This window comes from Alligator mississippiensis, chromosome 7 (genome assembly GCF_030867095.1).
Source record: "Alligator mississippiensis isolate rAllMis1 chromosome 7, rAllMis1, whole genome shotgun sequence".
NCBI lineage: Eukaryota > Metazoa > Chordata > Crocodylia > Alligatoridae > Alligator > Alligator mississippiensis.
This window is the reverse complement of record NC_081830.1, coordinates 64,324,719-64,342,264: the sequence shown is the minus strand read 5'-3', so window position 1 is coordinate 64,342,264 and position 17,546 is coordinate 64,324,719. Positions and strand designations below refer to the sequence as shown.

Sequence of the window (17,546 nt, the reverse complement as noted above, 5' to 3'; positions counted from 1 at the left end):
TTAAAAACACACAGGTGCTATAACATAACCCATAATAAGTTAAGCATAGCATGAAAACCCAAACTTCCCGTGGAAACTTAGATATAACCATGGAAACTTTGACGTCTTGCGGAAACTTAGACGAAACAGTAGAAGCTTGTAGAAGCTGTAAGACAGCCATTAAGTGCATAACACGCTACGGTTCTTTGTTTAGGTAAGCTATAAAAAGACCCTTGGACAAAGACTGGGGGTTGACTCTGCTTTGGGCTACTAGCCCCCTAGTCGATCTTGTTTGCGCAAACAATAAATTTGAAATGGACCCAGCCTGAGTGTGTGACTCTCTCCTTGAGGTCAATCGGAAAAGCCTCCGGGGGCACGAAACTAGCTGTTTGGGCAACAATTTGGCGAGCCAGCCAGGAGATGCTCTCGGACCACTCCGGGGTCGGACGACGAAATCGGCGAAGGGGTCCGTGAAGTGCGCACCAGACCATTCTTGGAGTCTGTCACGGTCCCTGGGTACATGAGTCGGGACACCCGGAAGGTTAAAGGCTCTCCTTGAATGAGTCACCCAGGCTGAGTGGGTCCAAAGAGACGGCGCCAGGGGTTCGGCAGAGTGAGTATTCAGTTTATTTGTGTCACCTGAATAATCCTTCAGGGAATTTGTGGATTGTTGGGAAAGTCCAGAATGGTTCTGGCATTTGGCGCTTACAAGGGGACATTAGATCCGGGAATTTTTCTTAGAGACATGAGCCGCTGACCAGGTCTGAGACTAAGGTTGAGTCTAGCCACCCCGATTCTGCCTGGTGAGGTAGCGTTGATCGCAAGGGGGCTCAACTGGAACCTCGTGACCCAGTGGACGTTAGGCCCGGAAACTCCCCTTTAGAAACATAAGCCGCTGACCAAGTCTGAGACTACGGTTGAGCCTAGCCGCCCCGATTCTGCCTGGTGAGGTAGCGTCGATTGCAAGGGGGCTCAACTGGAACCTCGTGACTCAGCGGACAGGACTCTGATTGAGTTTGTATACCAGTTGACACAATGGGTTCTGGTAGCTCCTGAGAAGAAAACTCTGCAACCCCATTAGGATGCATGCTAAGGAATTTTAACAAGTTTAAGGGAGAATACGGGGTAACAATGACAAAGGAGAACTTAGTAAAGTTTTGTTAGTTGGAATGGCCGACCTTTAAGGTAGGGTGGCCGGAGGAAGGCTCTTTTGATATAAGATTGACTAATGCGGTGTTGAAGGTGATAACAAGGGATGGTAATTGGGATCAATACCCATATATAGACTCTTGGGCTACAACTGTAATGAATCCCATACCCCCCTGGGTCCAAAGGTGTAAAGGAAAAATGTGTAAAATGTTACTGGCAAAAGACACTGGGAAAAAGCCCCAAGTCCTTCTCGATTCTGGTAGTGAGGGAGATCTGACTCAGGGACTAAGGCATAGGAATAGAGCACAGTCTCCGGCCAGTACCAACGTTGCAAGAAGGGGAAGCTTGGAAAGTTCGTCCCGAGCTAGCCCCAGCAGCCCGGAGGGATCTCCAGCATCATCCCTAGCGAGTCCTAGTACTTCGGGAGGGGGAGACCCAGGGAGTTCCTCAGCGTCATCCCAAATCGACTCCGACACCGCGGAGGAGAAGGAAGGAAGTTCAAAGGGCCTCCTGGCAACGGCCCCCCCCGGCTTATGAGTACAAAGGGAAAAACAACTCCCAGGGTCCTGAACCGGATCCGGATCCGGATTATCCTTGGCCACAGGACTGCTGGCCCCCGAAATGGTGTCGCGAATACTTGGATGGGTGGACACAGGCACCACCACCACCACCACCACCAAGCCGACCCATTCGTAGCTCCCGCAATCAGCATCCCCGATACCAGTGTCCGATGAGACAAGTGGCAGTTCAAGGAGAGGAACCCACCTTTGTCTATTTGCCTTTCCACACATTGGACTTATTTAATTGGAAGAATCAAAATCCTTCTTTTAGAGAGGACCTCGAGAAAATGCAGAGCTTGTTCCGGTCAGTAGGGCAGACTCATAGCCCCACCTGGGCTGATGTTCAGATGATGTTACATACCCTTCTGACCTCTGAGGAGAGGCGATTGGTACTGGGAGCGGCAGATCGGATAGCTGAGGGACAACTAGGGCAGGGAGGAGATATACGGAATATATGTCCTATTGAGAGTCCCGACTGGGACAACAATTCGCCGGAGGGAAGAGAGAGAAACAGTAGGTACTTAGGAATTATAGTGGAAGCTCTGGGCAAAGCAGTACCACGAGTAACTAACCTCTCTAAATTATACGAAGTCCGTCAGGGAAAGGATGAATCTCCCTCGGGTTTTCTGGAGCGGTTGTATGATGCCTTTAAGAAATTCAGTAATTTGGACCCTGAGGCCCAAGAAAATCAGCGCAGGGTAAACATGCTGTTTATTGGGCAAGCGGCCCCAGACATAAGGAAGAAGTTGCAAAAGGTTGAAGGGGGGCCGGGAAAGCCTCTTTCGGAACTCGTGGAAATTGCGTATAAAGTTTATGGAAACCGGGATCAGGTAGCAGAGAGGAAAGAAGAAAAGCGCGGGCAAAGGCAGATGGCAATGCTGGCAGCTGCTTTGAGCAAGAATACCAACACAGGCGGGGGATGGAAGAAGAAACCTGAGGGGGGGGAGAAGAGAGGAAAAGGCCAAGTAAAGCCGGATGAATGCTTGTATTGCTGAGAACAGGGACATTGGAAAAGGAACTGCCCTAAATTGAAGGATAAGAGGAAGGAAACCCAATCGGGGAACCGCCAGATGCGTGCGGAATCCTCAGGGGAAGATTCTAACTGAAGGGGACCAGGGTCCAAGGCCACCGCCCTGCGGGCAAACGCCTGGAAGGATCCCATGGTACAAATAAGGGTTGGTGGCAGAAAATACGAGGCTTTGGTGGATACCGGAGCCACTTTTTCAATGATTCCCAGGAAACCCCCCCTAGCTGAAGAAAGCGGGAAGCACATAACTGTAGAAGGGATAGAGGGAAGACGAACCAGATTACCTGTGTGTAAGCCCCTCCTCACGAAAATTGGGGATAATATGCTGGAGCATGCCTTCGTAGTGTCCCCTGCCTGCCCAGTAGCTCTCCTGGGGCGAGATTTGTTAACAAAATTACAAGCTGAAATTTTCTTCCGTGAGGATCAAATTGTAGTGTGGCTGCCAGTAAAACAGGGCTCAAATTACCAAATGGCCCTTCGAACAGCCAAGATGGGACCAGAAACCAAAGGGGTTGAACTTTTGGAAAATGTTGATTCGTGTGTATGGGCGGATGGGACCCCTGCCCGGGCAAAATATGTAAATCCTGTCAAGATTCCCCTGAAGGAGGGAGAGGGTCCTGTACGTGTGAAGCAATATCCTCTGAAGAGAGCCACTCGCACGGGCTTGAAGCCGCTGATTGAAAAATTCAAACAGTGTGGGTGGTTAATAGAGGGATCATCCCCCTTTAACACCCCGATTCTGGGTGTGCCCAAAACAGATGGTGCCTCCTTCAGGTTAGTGCAAGATTTGAGAGCTATAAACAAAAAGGTTCTAGTGGATCACCCTATAGTTCCAAATCCTCACACCATTCTGACCCAAGTTCCAGCAGATGCCAAGGTGTTTTCGGTACTAGACTTAAAAGATGCTTTCTTCTCTATCCCACTGCATGAAGATAGTCAAAAATTGTTTGCCTTTGAATGGGAAGATCTGGACACATATCATAAGACTCAATTATTATGGACAGTACTGCCCCAGGGATTTGTCTCATCCCCCCATATCTTTGGAACAGCATTACAAAAAGACTTGGAACACTGGAAAGAGAGGCACCTGGAGGTGGCACAATTGAAGTATGTCGATGATCTATTGATAGCAAGTTCCGATATACAGACAGGGAAAAGAGTGACAGAATCCTTGCTGAACACCCTGGGAAAGAAAGGATATAAGGTGTCACGGGAAAAGGCCCAGATTTGCCAACCAAAGGTTACCTTTTTGGGATATGAGATCGAGAAGGGGGTTCGGGCCCTGAGTAGAGATTGAATCCAAGTAATACAGGATATGCCTACCCCTAAAAACCCCAAAGAACTGCGAGCCTTTTTGGGCCTAACTGGGTTTTGTAGACTATAGATTCCTGATTATGGGGGAAAAGCCAAACCCCTATATGACTCCCTCACAAAGGAGGGCCTTGCTAATTGGAAATGGACTAAGGAAAACCAGCATGCATTTGAGTTATTGAAAGATGCCCTCTCGCAACCCCCTGCTTTGATTATTCCAAATGGGCGTAAGCCCTATAGACTATATGTGCATGAGAATAAAGGGGTGGCTTCCGGGGTTTTAACTCAACCAGTAGGCCCAACTTGGAAACCCGTGGGATACTACTCCAAGGTCCTAGACCCGGTGGCGAAGGGGTGGCCTGCATGTTTGAGGGCTGTCGCCGCCACAGCTACCCTTGTGGAGGAGGCCCAAAAGATTATTATGGGAGCTGATATGGAAATACATAGATTTATAGATTCATAGATGTTAGGGTCGGAAGGGACCTCAATAGATCATCGAGTCCGACCCCCTGCATAAGCAGGAAAGAGTGCTGGGTCTAGATGACCCCAGCTAGATACTCATCTAACCTCCTCTTGAAGACCCCCAGGGTAGGGGAGAGCACCACCTCCCTTGGAAGCCCATTCCAGACCCTGGCCACTCGAACTGTGAAGAAGTTCCTCCTAATGTCCAATCTAAATCTGCTCTCTGCTAGCTTGTGGCCATTATTTCTTGTAACCCCCGGGGGCGCCTTGGTGAATAAATACTCACCAATTCCCTTCTGTGCCCCCGTGATGAACTTATAGGCAGCCACAAGGTCGCCTCTCAACCTTCTCTTGCGGAGGCTGAAAAGATCCAGCATGGATCATACACCACATGGACACCACATACACCACATGGAGTTCCCCAGATTCTCGGAGGAGAGGGAGAGAAATTTCTGAATCCCTCCAGACAATCCAGATATGAAATCTTTCTTCTGTCTAATCCAGGCCTTACCTTCAAGCATACCACGGCTCTGAATCCAGCCACCCTGATACCAGAACCAGGACCCCCGTGCCATGATTGCCTGGAGGTGTTGACTCAAACCATACTAATCCGTCCTGATTTGACAGATGACCCACTCGAGGACCCAGAGGAAGAGTTCTTCGTAGATGGCTCAAGTAGTATGATACATGGGGAGCGACACACGGGATGTGCTGTGGTAACGCTGACTGAGACTGTGTGGAAAGAGAAACTCCCTGCAACCTGGTCAGCGCAGGCAGTGGAACTTACTGCCCTGACCCGTGCATTAGAATTAGGAAAAGACAAAAGGGTGAACATTTTTACAGACTCACGATATGCATTTGCCACCGTTCATGCCCATGGGTTGTTGTGGAAAGAGCGTGGATTCATCACGGCCTCTGGACAATGGATTGCCAATGGGCCACGGATTGTAAAGCTGTTGGAAGCCCTCCGATTACCAAAAGACGTGGCCGTGGTACATGTGAAGGCCCATGGCAAGGCCGCAGACGAGCGCCAGAAAAAAGAAAATGCGAGGGCTGACATGGCAACCAAAGAAGTGGCACGAATGGGAGGAGAGGCAGTGTTTCAGGGCTCGGTCCATGAAGTGTCTTTTTTCTTAGAGGATTGTAAGGTGGAGTACGGCCCGGGGTCAGACGAGCTAGCCACCGAACTCAAGGCCAGTAAAAATTCACAGGGATGGTGGATTGTACCTGGGGGAAAAGTGTTAATGCCTCAAGGCTTATTAAGAGAAGTCCTCCACCGGTTGCATTCTTCCACTCACATGGGAGGCACTGCAATGGGAGACTTGTTGACTCATCAAATGGTGGCTCCAGGACTTTATTTGGAAGCCCAGAGAGTGGCCTCTCAATGCCTGACCTGCCAAAAGGTGAATCCAAAGTCCGCAAAACCACCAGTCCCCATGGGAGGGAGACCGTGGGCCCAGTATCCTGGACAGGCTTGGCAGATTGACTTCACTGAACTGCCCAAATCCGGTCGGTACCAATACCTGCTGGTACTTGTGGATCAATTGACTGGATGGGTTGAAGCTTACCCCACAAGAACGGCTACTGCATCCACAGTGACACAAGTGCTACTTCACGAGATAATACTCAGATTTCTGTTGCCTGAATCTATTGAGTCAGATCAAGGTAGTCATTTTGTGGGGAAAATAGTACAGAAAGTGTCCAAAGCTTTAGATATCAAGTGGAAGCTCCATACTCCATGGAGACCCCAGAGTTCAGGCCAAGTGGAGCGCATGAATAGAACACTGAAGGCTATGTTAACAAAACTTTGTATTGAGGCTCATTTAAAATGGCCGCAGGCGCTCCCACTGGCTTTAACTCGTATTCGCAGTACACCACGTAGAGGGATTAAATTGTCACCTTTTGAACTAATGTTTGGTATGCCTCCCAGGGTCTTGCCAGCAGGGTGGAGAGAACCAGTTACTGTAGAATTAGGCAAATCCGAGATTTGGAAACATGTTATTGCCTTGCAGTCTGTTTTGTCTTCCCTACATAGGTTTGCTGCACCCTTCCAGAGCCTCCCCCTTGATACACCGATCCACAACTTTAAACCGGGTGACCAAGTCCTGGTACAGAAGTGAAAGAAGAATCCCCTCGCGGAAAAGTGGAAAGGACCATACCAGGTGTTGTTGACTACACACACGGCTGTCCGTTTAGCAAACAACAACAAGTGGACTCACTGTTTGAGGGTAAAGCTTTTTCGTCAGGAGAACACCAACTCCCAGGGTGTGGTCACTCCGGAAGCTGATAACACCCGGGAACAAAAAGCCGACAAGTGGACAAGCGAACCAGTAGGAGATCTGAAGCTACGTTTGCAAAGATGCAGACCTTAATCTTAACACTCTTGCCTCTTTTAGGTACCTGTCTACGTGTGACCAGTTATGATGTATCAAACTCAGCAACCCTAGAAATGTCTGTCTGCTGTAAGTGTAAGGAAAGCGGGTCTGTACCCTTCTCTAAGACCGCCTACGAACAGGCTAAGTCTTCAATATCTAAAGCCTACTTATTTCCCATTTCTCACTGCTGTCCTCGCCAAGAGATTGTGCTAGAATTCGTAGTCAGCATAGGCCACATGGTTAGGTGTGTCAAGATGGAGCAGGAACTCTGGGAGGCAATCCTCAAATATCGACCCGCAAGCCTCCAACCTATTGAGATTATACCCACCACTGTAAGCACTGCCATTCCGAGACTTGGGGGCCCACTTATAAACCCATGGGTGGGAAATTCCTGGGTAACCCTTCTCAGAGACTCGGCCCGAGCTTTGACTAATCATAGTTGCATTTTGTGTGCGCTTACTCCTACTTCTAGTGAGGAAGGAGTCCCCTTTGTACCCATCCCCCTCAATAAGACAGATATACTATCAGATTGGGGCTTTGACCGTCACTTCAATTTCTCCTTTCGTTACACCGGTTCAGAAAGGCTTAGAGTGGTAAAAGTTAGGGGCTCTATATGTATTTCTCAACGAGGAGGGGGCTTGGAGTAGGAAAATCAAGATGCCAAGAAACTTGGATTTCTAAAGAAGCGGCCCCTCGGGAGGGCGCCTGGGCATGTAGTAGTGTCTCAAATGATACGTCTGAACATTGTGGCTGCCTATGGAAACTCTTCTCCCAGCGTCCCGCTTTGGGTAAGAATCTATTTCTTTGGCGGAACTGCACCATACACCTACAAAGCGATACCCGAAAAGGCTCATTAACTTTAGATTTAATGTTCTCCCGCTCTAGCATCACAAATAAGGCCTGTGGGCTGTGGTGGATTTGTGGGCAGTGAGCATATAGACAACTTCCCTCCAATTAGACTGGGACTTGTTATTTAGGAGCTCTGATTCCTGGTGTTTGGATAACACAGCCTACAGCCGCTGATATTAAAACAATACCTCCCAATACTCACCGCGCTAAACGAAGCATTGATAATTCCTTTGAGAGTATAGCCAAAGACGGGAGCCAAAAATGGGGTGATGAGGAATGGCCAGCAGAAAGAATTATTCAGTACTATGGTCCCGCAACTTGGGAACCGAACGTAGTTGGTAGAGAGCCCACGTACTTGACAAACCGCATTGTAAGACTCCAAGCCGTAGTAGAGATAGTTACCAACAAAACAGCCGCAGCCCTACGCCTGATCAGCGATCAGCTCACTGAGCTACGTACTACGGTACTACAAAACAGGTTAGCTCTTGACTATCTACTGGCCAGTGAAGGAGGAGTGTGCAAGAAGTTGAATTTGTCCGACTGTTGTGTCGAAACTGATGATAATGGGGAATTGATAAAAGCCTTAGCAGATGACATGGAAAAGGTAGCACACGTTCCGGTCCAAACTTGGAGAAGGTGGAGTTTTGATTGGTTTCCTACAGACTGGCTTCAGGGACGGCTTGGATGGTTAAAGGGGGGCATAATGGCCTTTACTCTACTACTATCAGTGATTTGTCTGCTTCCCTGTATTATACCCTGCATCATAACCCTTATGAGACGAATTGCTCAGTCGGTCATCAATCGTGAAATGCTTATACGTTATCAGGCGCTAGCCCTCACTGAGGATTATCAAAATCTGTAGAGATAGAAAGCATCTTGAGGGGGGAGTTGTGGTACAAAACGATTAGAGGTTAGACATAATGATTGAATTTAGACATAATGCCTTTTTGCAAAATGCTTCTGTATTCGACATGGCTTGCAAACGGCTTCCGCATTAGCTTCTGCACATAGATTGAAGACATAAGATAAGGGGTTGCTAGAGGATATTAAGTTTACCGCAGACCCCCCTGTTAAAAACACACAGGTGCTATAACATAATCCATAATAAGTTAAGCATAGCATGAAAACCCAAACTTCCCGTGGAAACTTAGATATAACCATGGAAACTTTGACGTCTTGCGGAAACTTAGACGAAACAGTAGAAGCTTGTAGAAGCTGTAAGACAGCCATTAAGTGCATAACACGCTACGGTTCTTTGTTTAGGTAAGCTATAAAAAGACCCTTGGACAAAGACTGGGGGTTGACTCTGCTTTGGGCTACTAGCCCCCTAGTCGATCTTGTTTGCGCAAACAATAAATTTGAAATGGACCCAGCCTGAGTGTGTGACTCTGTCCTTGAGGTCAATCGGAAAAGCCTCCGGGGGCACGAAACTAGCCGTTTGGGCAACATGACCAAGGAGGGGGTTAAATGCTTACCTTGGCCTGCAGTGTTTGGAGGGTGGTCTAAGAGGGAGCATGGCTAAACAGGGCATAGACAGACCCTGCCGTTGATGGGGAAGAGGAGGAGGGGAAGAGCCCTGCCCGCTGCAGCAGCTCCTTGCCAGCCGGCGCAATCTGGGCACACAGCTCCGCTGCCCAGGCTCTGAGGGGGACTCTTCCCCCTCCTCCTTCCCCACCTTCCCTCCCCTCACCACCATGGGGCAGGGCAGGGGCTCTGTGTAGTGTTGGAGGGCAACTCTTCCCCTCTCTCCTCCCCCACTGTCACCTTGGGGCTGAGGTGGGGTGGGGGCTCTGTGTGGCACTGCCTAGCCTGGCCCAGCCTGGGCATGGGGAGCAGCTGTCACTGAGCCACAGCTGCTGGAAAGAGCCTTGCCCCCAGAGCCTGGGGCAGCCCCACTGAGTCCCAGCTGAGGCAGCTGCACGGTGGGGCCGGCTGTGGCTGAGTGACAGGAAAGCTGAAACCTGTCAGTGAAAGTAGTCTGGCCATGGGCAGCAGCTGGCTGGGCAGTGGGCTACCCGGGCCAACTTGGAGGTGCCGCAGGGGCTCGTGTGTCCATAGTGAGCCCCCCATGGCAGGCAGCTGCCAGAGTCCCCCTCCAGCACTGCACACAGCTCCTTCTTCCACCCCGTGGCAGCGGAATTTTTCCCAATTCTCTAAACATATACATTTTTTTAAAACTATAACTTTCCTTTTAAGTGTTCTCAAGTCTATTGAAATCCCCTAAAATATTTTTCTATTGTTTTTATCCAGGTCAGAAATCTCGCAAATATTTTTCAAAGCAGACAAAGCAAATGGCTTCAGTGGACCAGAGCATGAAATCAAACTGATTATAATAATTTTATTCACTTTGATGGTGATACTTCCAATTTTCTCAAAAACCAAACCAAACCAAACAAGCAAAAAGAACAACAGAATTAGGTCAGGCCTTTGGCTTTCTATCCAGATTTGTACCCAGATCACAGAAATTCTAACCAATTCAAATGCTTATTTTTTCCGCTATAAAAGTATTACAACGTTCCTTTTTATACTGTCGCTCTATTCAGACTCACATACACCCTCATAAGGAACTCCCCTATGCTGCAGAACTCTTGAATGTCATCATTATGAAATCCATTATAAAACTAGCTTCCACAGTTTTATATCAATAGCTGTCTTAACATTTTGGCTGAGTCTAAACCAGAAACTTAACCCACTTAATCAAAACTTAAGGTTCATGCAATCCTATGAAAACTAACATTGCTTAGAATATCTTTCCCCCCATTTCTTCTCCAAATATGACGGGAGCTCCAAGCAATCAACTGTCAGACTGATATGCCAACATCATGCTTTTGTGACTATACAAAAAATTGAGAGAGCTAGGATTTGAAAGTGTCAGCAGCAACCACAAAATACGTAACAACAAACGATCAAAATTTTTATTTCTATCTGAAAGAAAAACTGTTGTTTCTCTAGTACTATTGGTGAAAAACTTGATACTGACATCAATGAATAAATCTCCTTTAATCTTAATAAAAAATTAAATTCTCAGGATTAGCACATAGGTAAGTATGGAAAAGGGGAAAAAAACCCTGACAAAAGTTTCAAGAGTGGCGTCTCCTCTTTAAACTTTACAAATCACAAAATTAGATATAATGAAATACTGCAAAAAGAAATCAAAGACTGTTACCAGGGAGAGTAACATATATACACACAATAGAACTTAAGGATAAAGAACGGCAGCACCATGATACTGATTTTGATTTTTTTTATGCCCAAAAAGAGCTTTAAAAAGTTTCTTTCTGTGCCAAATGAGTTCAGCACATTTTCCTGATTATTCCAGGGGTAATTTGCTTTGACTTTTAACATTAACTCTTTCTTATTGTCAAAAATGTTGACCTTTAATACAGAATGTCATCATCTTTCTATAAAAAACCCTAAGTATCTGACTTAATAAAGTGTATTGGAACTATGTAAAAAAACAGGTTTTTACAAGCCAACTGGCAAACTCTCAAACCACATATAAATTCTAAACTACTAAGTTATATGTATGATATACAAACTGATACACCAGCAAAAAAAATCCAGGGAAGTGAAAGAACTGAAGTTGCTATTATTGCCATGAAACTAGTGAGAGTATTTAGTTGGAATATTCATTCAAGAAGAGTCCACACTCTTAAGGGAGAGTTCTTTCTATCTAAATCGAGATCAACAGATCTTTAGTAGAACTTGAGGATAAAGGACAGTTTATTTAATCTTTGTAATTACAAGTGAATATGTACATCTCACTCCTTATTCTATTTTTATTTTAAAATATGTAAATAACAATTATTTGTATGTTTTGAAAAACCTCTCTTTTGAGGCAAACATTTTCTACAGTCAAGAGAGAGAGAGAAAGACTCACATTTACTTTTAAAAAAATATGTAAAACTGTGCATCTTGCCACTGCATTAAGTAGGCTCCTTGGGAATGGATGCTGACAATGCTAAGAATATGACGGTCCATTAACAAACAATTTTTCATAATCATTTTTAAAGTACAAAGAAAATTCAATTGTTGTCATTATGTGAATGTTTTAAAAATACTGGAAGCCAGATTAACAACATTTGACTAGTATTTTCTTACTATTTTCTGCTATTTACTTGCCAGGCCAATTATGAATTAGATCATAAAATAAAAATTTTTTTTAAAAACTGAAAAAAGGAAATATTTATAAGTTATAACTTCAGCAATATATTTTCAAATATAATTATCTTAAGCTCTTTAAAATTAATTAGGGCTTACTACAACACACTGTGGGGGCTAAAGGAGAGTAAAGACCTGTAAACTCAGTACACAGCAATGATTTAAGTAAAGATTGTATAAGTCAGAGCTAGCACAACAACGTTACAGGCAAGTGTACAAGAAACTGCCTGGCTGGTGTCTTGTGTTTACTTCTGGGGCTTATTTAAAATTACAGTATACCAGAATCAGCATAGATTCTTTTCACACTGCCTAATCCATGTACAGGCCAAAACAAAGCAGTACTCAGCATGCACCATAACAGCAAATATATCAAAGCCCTGATAAGGTCTGAAGAATTCAGATTTTCGTAGGCCTATAAAAATAGTCCTAGTCCTTATAGTTGCAAAGACATATTAAAGAGTAAATGGGGATATTTTGTCTTAGTAAAGCCACATAAGCAATGCCTTACTGGTCTAGGAATGTCAGTGTACTAAGCTGGCAAAGTGCCCTCTGCTTTTTACCAGTAAATTCACCCCCAAGAGTGAACCGAACGAACAATGAAAGTGCAGATTTGCCTGTATAACTTGATCTATCCAAGGAATTTCTGAAGCACAGCTATGCTGGACAGTGATCACACCTAGTAGAGCCATTCCTTGAGTTCTTCTTACTTGAGAGGTCATCAGTCATCTCAGTAAAACTACCAACCTGCTGTGCAACTAATTGGGGCCAGCTCTGGATTCAGTAGTGCACACAGTACTTCCGTAACATTACATCTCGATTTCAATAGTTTCCCAAAGAAAAGGGGTGATTCCATAATTAACACATACAGGATGATCCTTACAGAGTTTATCTTTATCTGCTGCACTCATGCAAATACTACCCATGTATTCTGGATTCAGAACAGCTTTTTGAGGCCCCTAAAGTCACTTGCATTCACTACACTGCTATGTGCAGCTTGGGAGAGACCAACCAATGCTCATTGTGTCTGACCATTAAGAAAGTTGAGGGACAGAAGAACTGGCCAACATGTTATCATTTGTATTTACAGCTGTGATGTGGTAGAAAGGACAGGCTCTTTGAAAGGTAGATGCATGCAGGGCTGGCATTCTAAGTAACTGCAAGAAAATTAGAGTCTATACATCAGTCCTTTTTATTGTTTTATATTTAATATAAAAAAAATAAAAGATGTCAATTCAAAAATTGTTTTAGTATAGACAAACGTTCAACTACTAATACAAAGAGACTTTCCATTCTATTTTTTCTATAAGGTATTTATTTTTATTTAAATAGATTTTATTTGCCTCAATAAAAAACTTCAGACTATTTCTATCATTATATGCAACTTTTCTGCTAAAACTGCTCTGTGCAATTCGTTATGGGGGGGGGGAAGGGAGAGGGGGCAATGTTTTGTTATAAGAGTAAATTTTCTCCCCCCCCACCTCTCTCTCCCCTCCCCAGCTTGCAAGGGCCTCAAACTCCTCTGCTTCTTGGTCCAGGCATGTGTCACATTTGAGTTTGGACACTTCGTCTTGGAACAAAATGTGGATCAGTTTGTGTCATGCTCAGCCACTGAGGAAACACTGCAAGGTGGAAAAAGGAGAGCTAGTCTTAAATGTGTAACTCCATACAGCTCACTGCAGGGAGAACAGTCCAATCTCTGCTGATACGAGTGTTTAATATTACTGAGAAGTATTTTATGGTTGGCCACACACATTTGCATATTCATCTTCTGTTTTTATTATTTTTATAATAAAGTTTTAAAAAGTCAAAAGTTTCCCTCTCTCTCTCCCAAAAATACACACCACAAACCATTCAAGATCTGACAAAGCCTAAAGAGATGGACTACAGAAAGGCAAAAACAGAAAAACAAACGAGTGTGTGATTCTGTATCTATTGTTCCCTGAACTTTTATATCTTCAGCCACCCCAAGGGAATGAACTTTCAGCTTTTTGCTGAAAGGTTAATTGCTGCCTCTTCATTCCTTAGTGTTGTTTCATTTATACTGGCCGTGAATCTATTAAAACTTGAAAAAAGGCCAAAGCTCTGTAGGTATTAAATGGATTCATGAATGGAAATATCATACCTTGATTTTAAATTCCAGCTGTGAGTTAATTGTGTACATCATTTCTGTCCTCTCCATTTTCCGAGCACCCTCATTACATAAACGGACCAACTAGAACAAAAATTAAGAAAAATAGTGTTACAATGCATATATATTCAGACGTCGTAATACTGGCATTTCCTTTACAGTATTACTTTGAGGAAGCAAGAAATTCATAAAGAAGCTGATATTTTTTGTGTCATGCTTTAAGCCATAGAAATAATTGGGTGATACAATGTAGTACAGGTGGCACAAAGTCTGTCGCTTACATAATCTGTAGCTAGTCAGTCCAAGCAGGGGCTCCATGGGAGGGTGCCCCTCTCATTTTGACACACAAATGTGTTCTGTAGTTGTGACTCAATGATATATGCTGTAGGGCTGTGTGAAACACCATCGTTTCATTTCAATGTCTGTTCCGCCTTTTCAAAGGTACAGTGTTTCATTTTGTTGTTTCGTTTCATTTTGAAGCACTGTCCTGTTCTGTTTTGTTGAAACTGTTTCACTGTTTCGACTCATTTCAACGTTTCGCTCATAGGCTATAATGGGTAATCATGAAAATGCCTAAAATGTTGTGATTTTTTGCCTTATTTGGATGCAAATTGCAGCAATGGTAGCCTCTTTTGAGGGCATGAAGCCTGCCATGTTTCAAGGAGATAGGTGCAGAGGTTTCTCAGAAACTGCACCGCAAATCTTGAAAGCAAAATTTGTCAGCAGCAGCAGCTTCCTGTCATCCGACATGCACATCCGGGGGCTTGCACCCCTGGGAGGGCTGAGGGGATGTGCTGGACTCCTCCCAGGGGTGTAGGCCCCTGGATCTGTGTCAGATGACAGGAGGCTGCCACTTCCACCTGGGACTGGCGCTGGGTGCAGCCCGCACCCAGTGCTGGGGAAGAGAGATGCCGCCGCTGGCCCCAGGCAGCAGCAGCAGCCTCCTGTCATCTAGGCACAGAGAGGGGGGGCTGCAGGGCTGTGCTGGACTCCTTCCGGGGGTCCAGGCCCCCAGATCTGCACCAGATGACAAGAGAATGCCGACTGGACAGCAGCACCGGGTCTGCCCATGTCCCCCCACCAAACTGCGCTCTGTGGAGCTGGCAGAGCCAATCGGAGGGCATCCTGGTGACAGGAGGTGGGCAGAGCTGGCACTACCCTCTGATCAGCTCTGCCAGCTCCATGGAGCGCAGCCTGGTGGCAGGAGGCAGAAAGAGCCAGGGCTGCGTTCCCCACTGAGCTGAGCTACACGGGGCTGTGGAGCCTGGCTCTCCCCTGCTTCCCACCTCTGAGATGCTTCGAAACTTGAAATGTTTCAAAACTTTCAAAATGTTTTGAGTGCCCTCATTTTGTTTTGAAGCTATTTCAATGCTTTTTGTTTCATTTAGATTTCGCTGTTTCGAGCTCAAAACATATTGAAACAGCTGCAAAACGAAACACTTGGTGAAATTTCGCACAGCCCTAAAATGCTGTCCTTACCATCACAGGTGTGCAGATTTTTTATGGAAGGAAGACACCAAGGTAAATATTATGGTGCTCTTTTGGAAAGATAAGGAAGTCAGAAACCTTTTTACCCACTGTTAGTGTGCTCACTGTAAGTGAGACTTTAGTTACATTCCTTTAAGAAATGTAAAATAGGGAAGAATTGAAATGGGAAAAAGAAAACACTGTTTAACTCTTTTCATGGGGTTCCCAAGACTCAATGAACGCTTCCTTGTTGCTAAGACTTTCCTCTAGGAAGTTAGAAACAGTGTACTTCATTGATTCCCCAAGTTTCCCAGATCCTTCCAGTGATGGAGCAATTTAATGAAAAGCATACCTAACATACTGATAGCTAACACTGGGTGCATGCATCTACATGTGAAATCAGTGTGACACAATAACCCCCAGTGCATATTGTGCTGGAGTTTATTGCTCCTGGGAGCTGAATTTAAACATGCACGCAGGACCGCAGCATATTGAGCTGGGTTGGAGCACTCCCAACTGGCAGAGGACCAGGGGGGTCAGCCTGCCAGCCCATGGCTGCTCCAATCCAGCTCAATGCGCTGCAGAGGGGCTGGCTGGGGCATGAGAGTCCTTCAGCGCAGGGCTAGCTGGCAGGCAGCCCCCGCACTGAAGCACCCTTGTGCCCCAGCCAGCCCCCTCAGTGTCTACACGTGTGCTGCTGTGTGGTAAATAATGCTGCCACAGGACAGTACTTGAATTTACAAGTACTGACCTATGGCAGCATTTATTAGTTTACTGCAACCTAATAGGGCAGCTTGTGTAGATGCAGGGTCTTTACTGTGGTGTTAATTAGGCAGCTGCACAGTAAACATCTCTTGTAGATGTGCCCACTGTGACCCTTTCTAATGCTTGTCATCAACTTAGTATTGGATAGCTAACTGAACCCCCCCCCCCCCCCCCAAATCAATTGAGTCTGGAGAGTCTTCTCCAAAAGGGTAATATGTAGCATCAAAAGCCTAAAAAGGACAAAAGAACCCTCCTACTCCAGTAAGAAAATAAAATCATATTTAATGTGCTGTAATTACTATTGAGGAAGGTTAGAAAGTCAGGCTGCTATATTTTTATCACATGTTATATAAGAGAGAAGCCAAGCAGTTACTACCAGGCAATAAATTCATTACAACAGCTTAGTCATTTGGAGGAGCTGAGGGTATAGGGTTGGGGAAACAAAACTTGAAAATGTGTTCCACAGAAGAGTTTTTCAATGTATCAGAAATAAAATCATGCTCATCGAGGAGATTTCAGCAGTATCCAGACAGAAGGATATGAACAGTATCAATCAGGCAGATTCCCCTGCCTCGTGTCTTCCAGTTTGAATACAGTGTATGCCATATAACATTTCCACAGCAAAATACAAGTGTCGGCAAGAGCATTGGGTTAATGTCTGAATTCAGGATTTTTTCTTAAAAGATAGAGAAAACATGATTTAAATGTAAACCTAGCTCTCTCAGTAGTCACTGATAGATTTTCACGTTTGGAATTTTCATCTTTCATTACTATTCATCTTTAACAGAAAAAATAACATTTCCCATATTAAAATAATGTAAAGTGGACCAGAATCCACAGGGCCTAAGGCAATTACTAGCCTTAACAGGTGAAGAACCTTATTTCTAATAAGAGTATGCCAATTCATCCAATGTAACTATCATTTATTGAAAGTGCAGTTTTCCAAATTCTGATATGAGGCCCAGAAACTAATCCCCATCATTTGTGTCTCAAAGCACCTTGCTGTTCCAATAGCTATATTTCTCCAGTAGCAATGGAGTTTTCATTTGGAATTTGGAAGCTGCTACCAAAATAAGCTACTGAAATCTAGTCATACAGCGTTAACAGGAACATACCGGAGGTTATCATAAGATCAACTGTGGTCAATATTTACAATCTATGCATGGAATTTCTTTTGTTTTCAGTACTCAGTAAAGAAGTTCTTGCTCCAGAATGACAAGGGAATTTCAATGCATCTCTCTCAGACTGACACACAGGAATTATTTCATTTTATTTTTAAAAAGCAATCCTTTAATTTTCATGAAGATCCAGTT

The 17,546-nt window shown here is 44.9% G+C and overlaps 1 protein-coding gene across 2 annotated transcripts in view; it reads right to left on the bottom strand.

Annotated features, from left to right (window-relative positions):
* ARHGEF26 (Rho guanine nucleotide exchange factor 26) overlaps positions 1-17,546 on the bottom strand; it is a 151,506-nt gene that overhangs the window by 43,813 nt on the left and 90,147 nt on the right. For both annotated transcript variants that reach the window (XM_014602768.3, XM_059731049.1), the window contains one exon: positions 13,996-14,085. In XM_014602768.3, the coding sequence (XP_014458254.2) occupies positions 13,996-14,085 (90 nt within the window). The remainder of the gene's footprint in view (positions 1-13,995; positions 14,086-17,546) is intronic.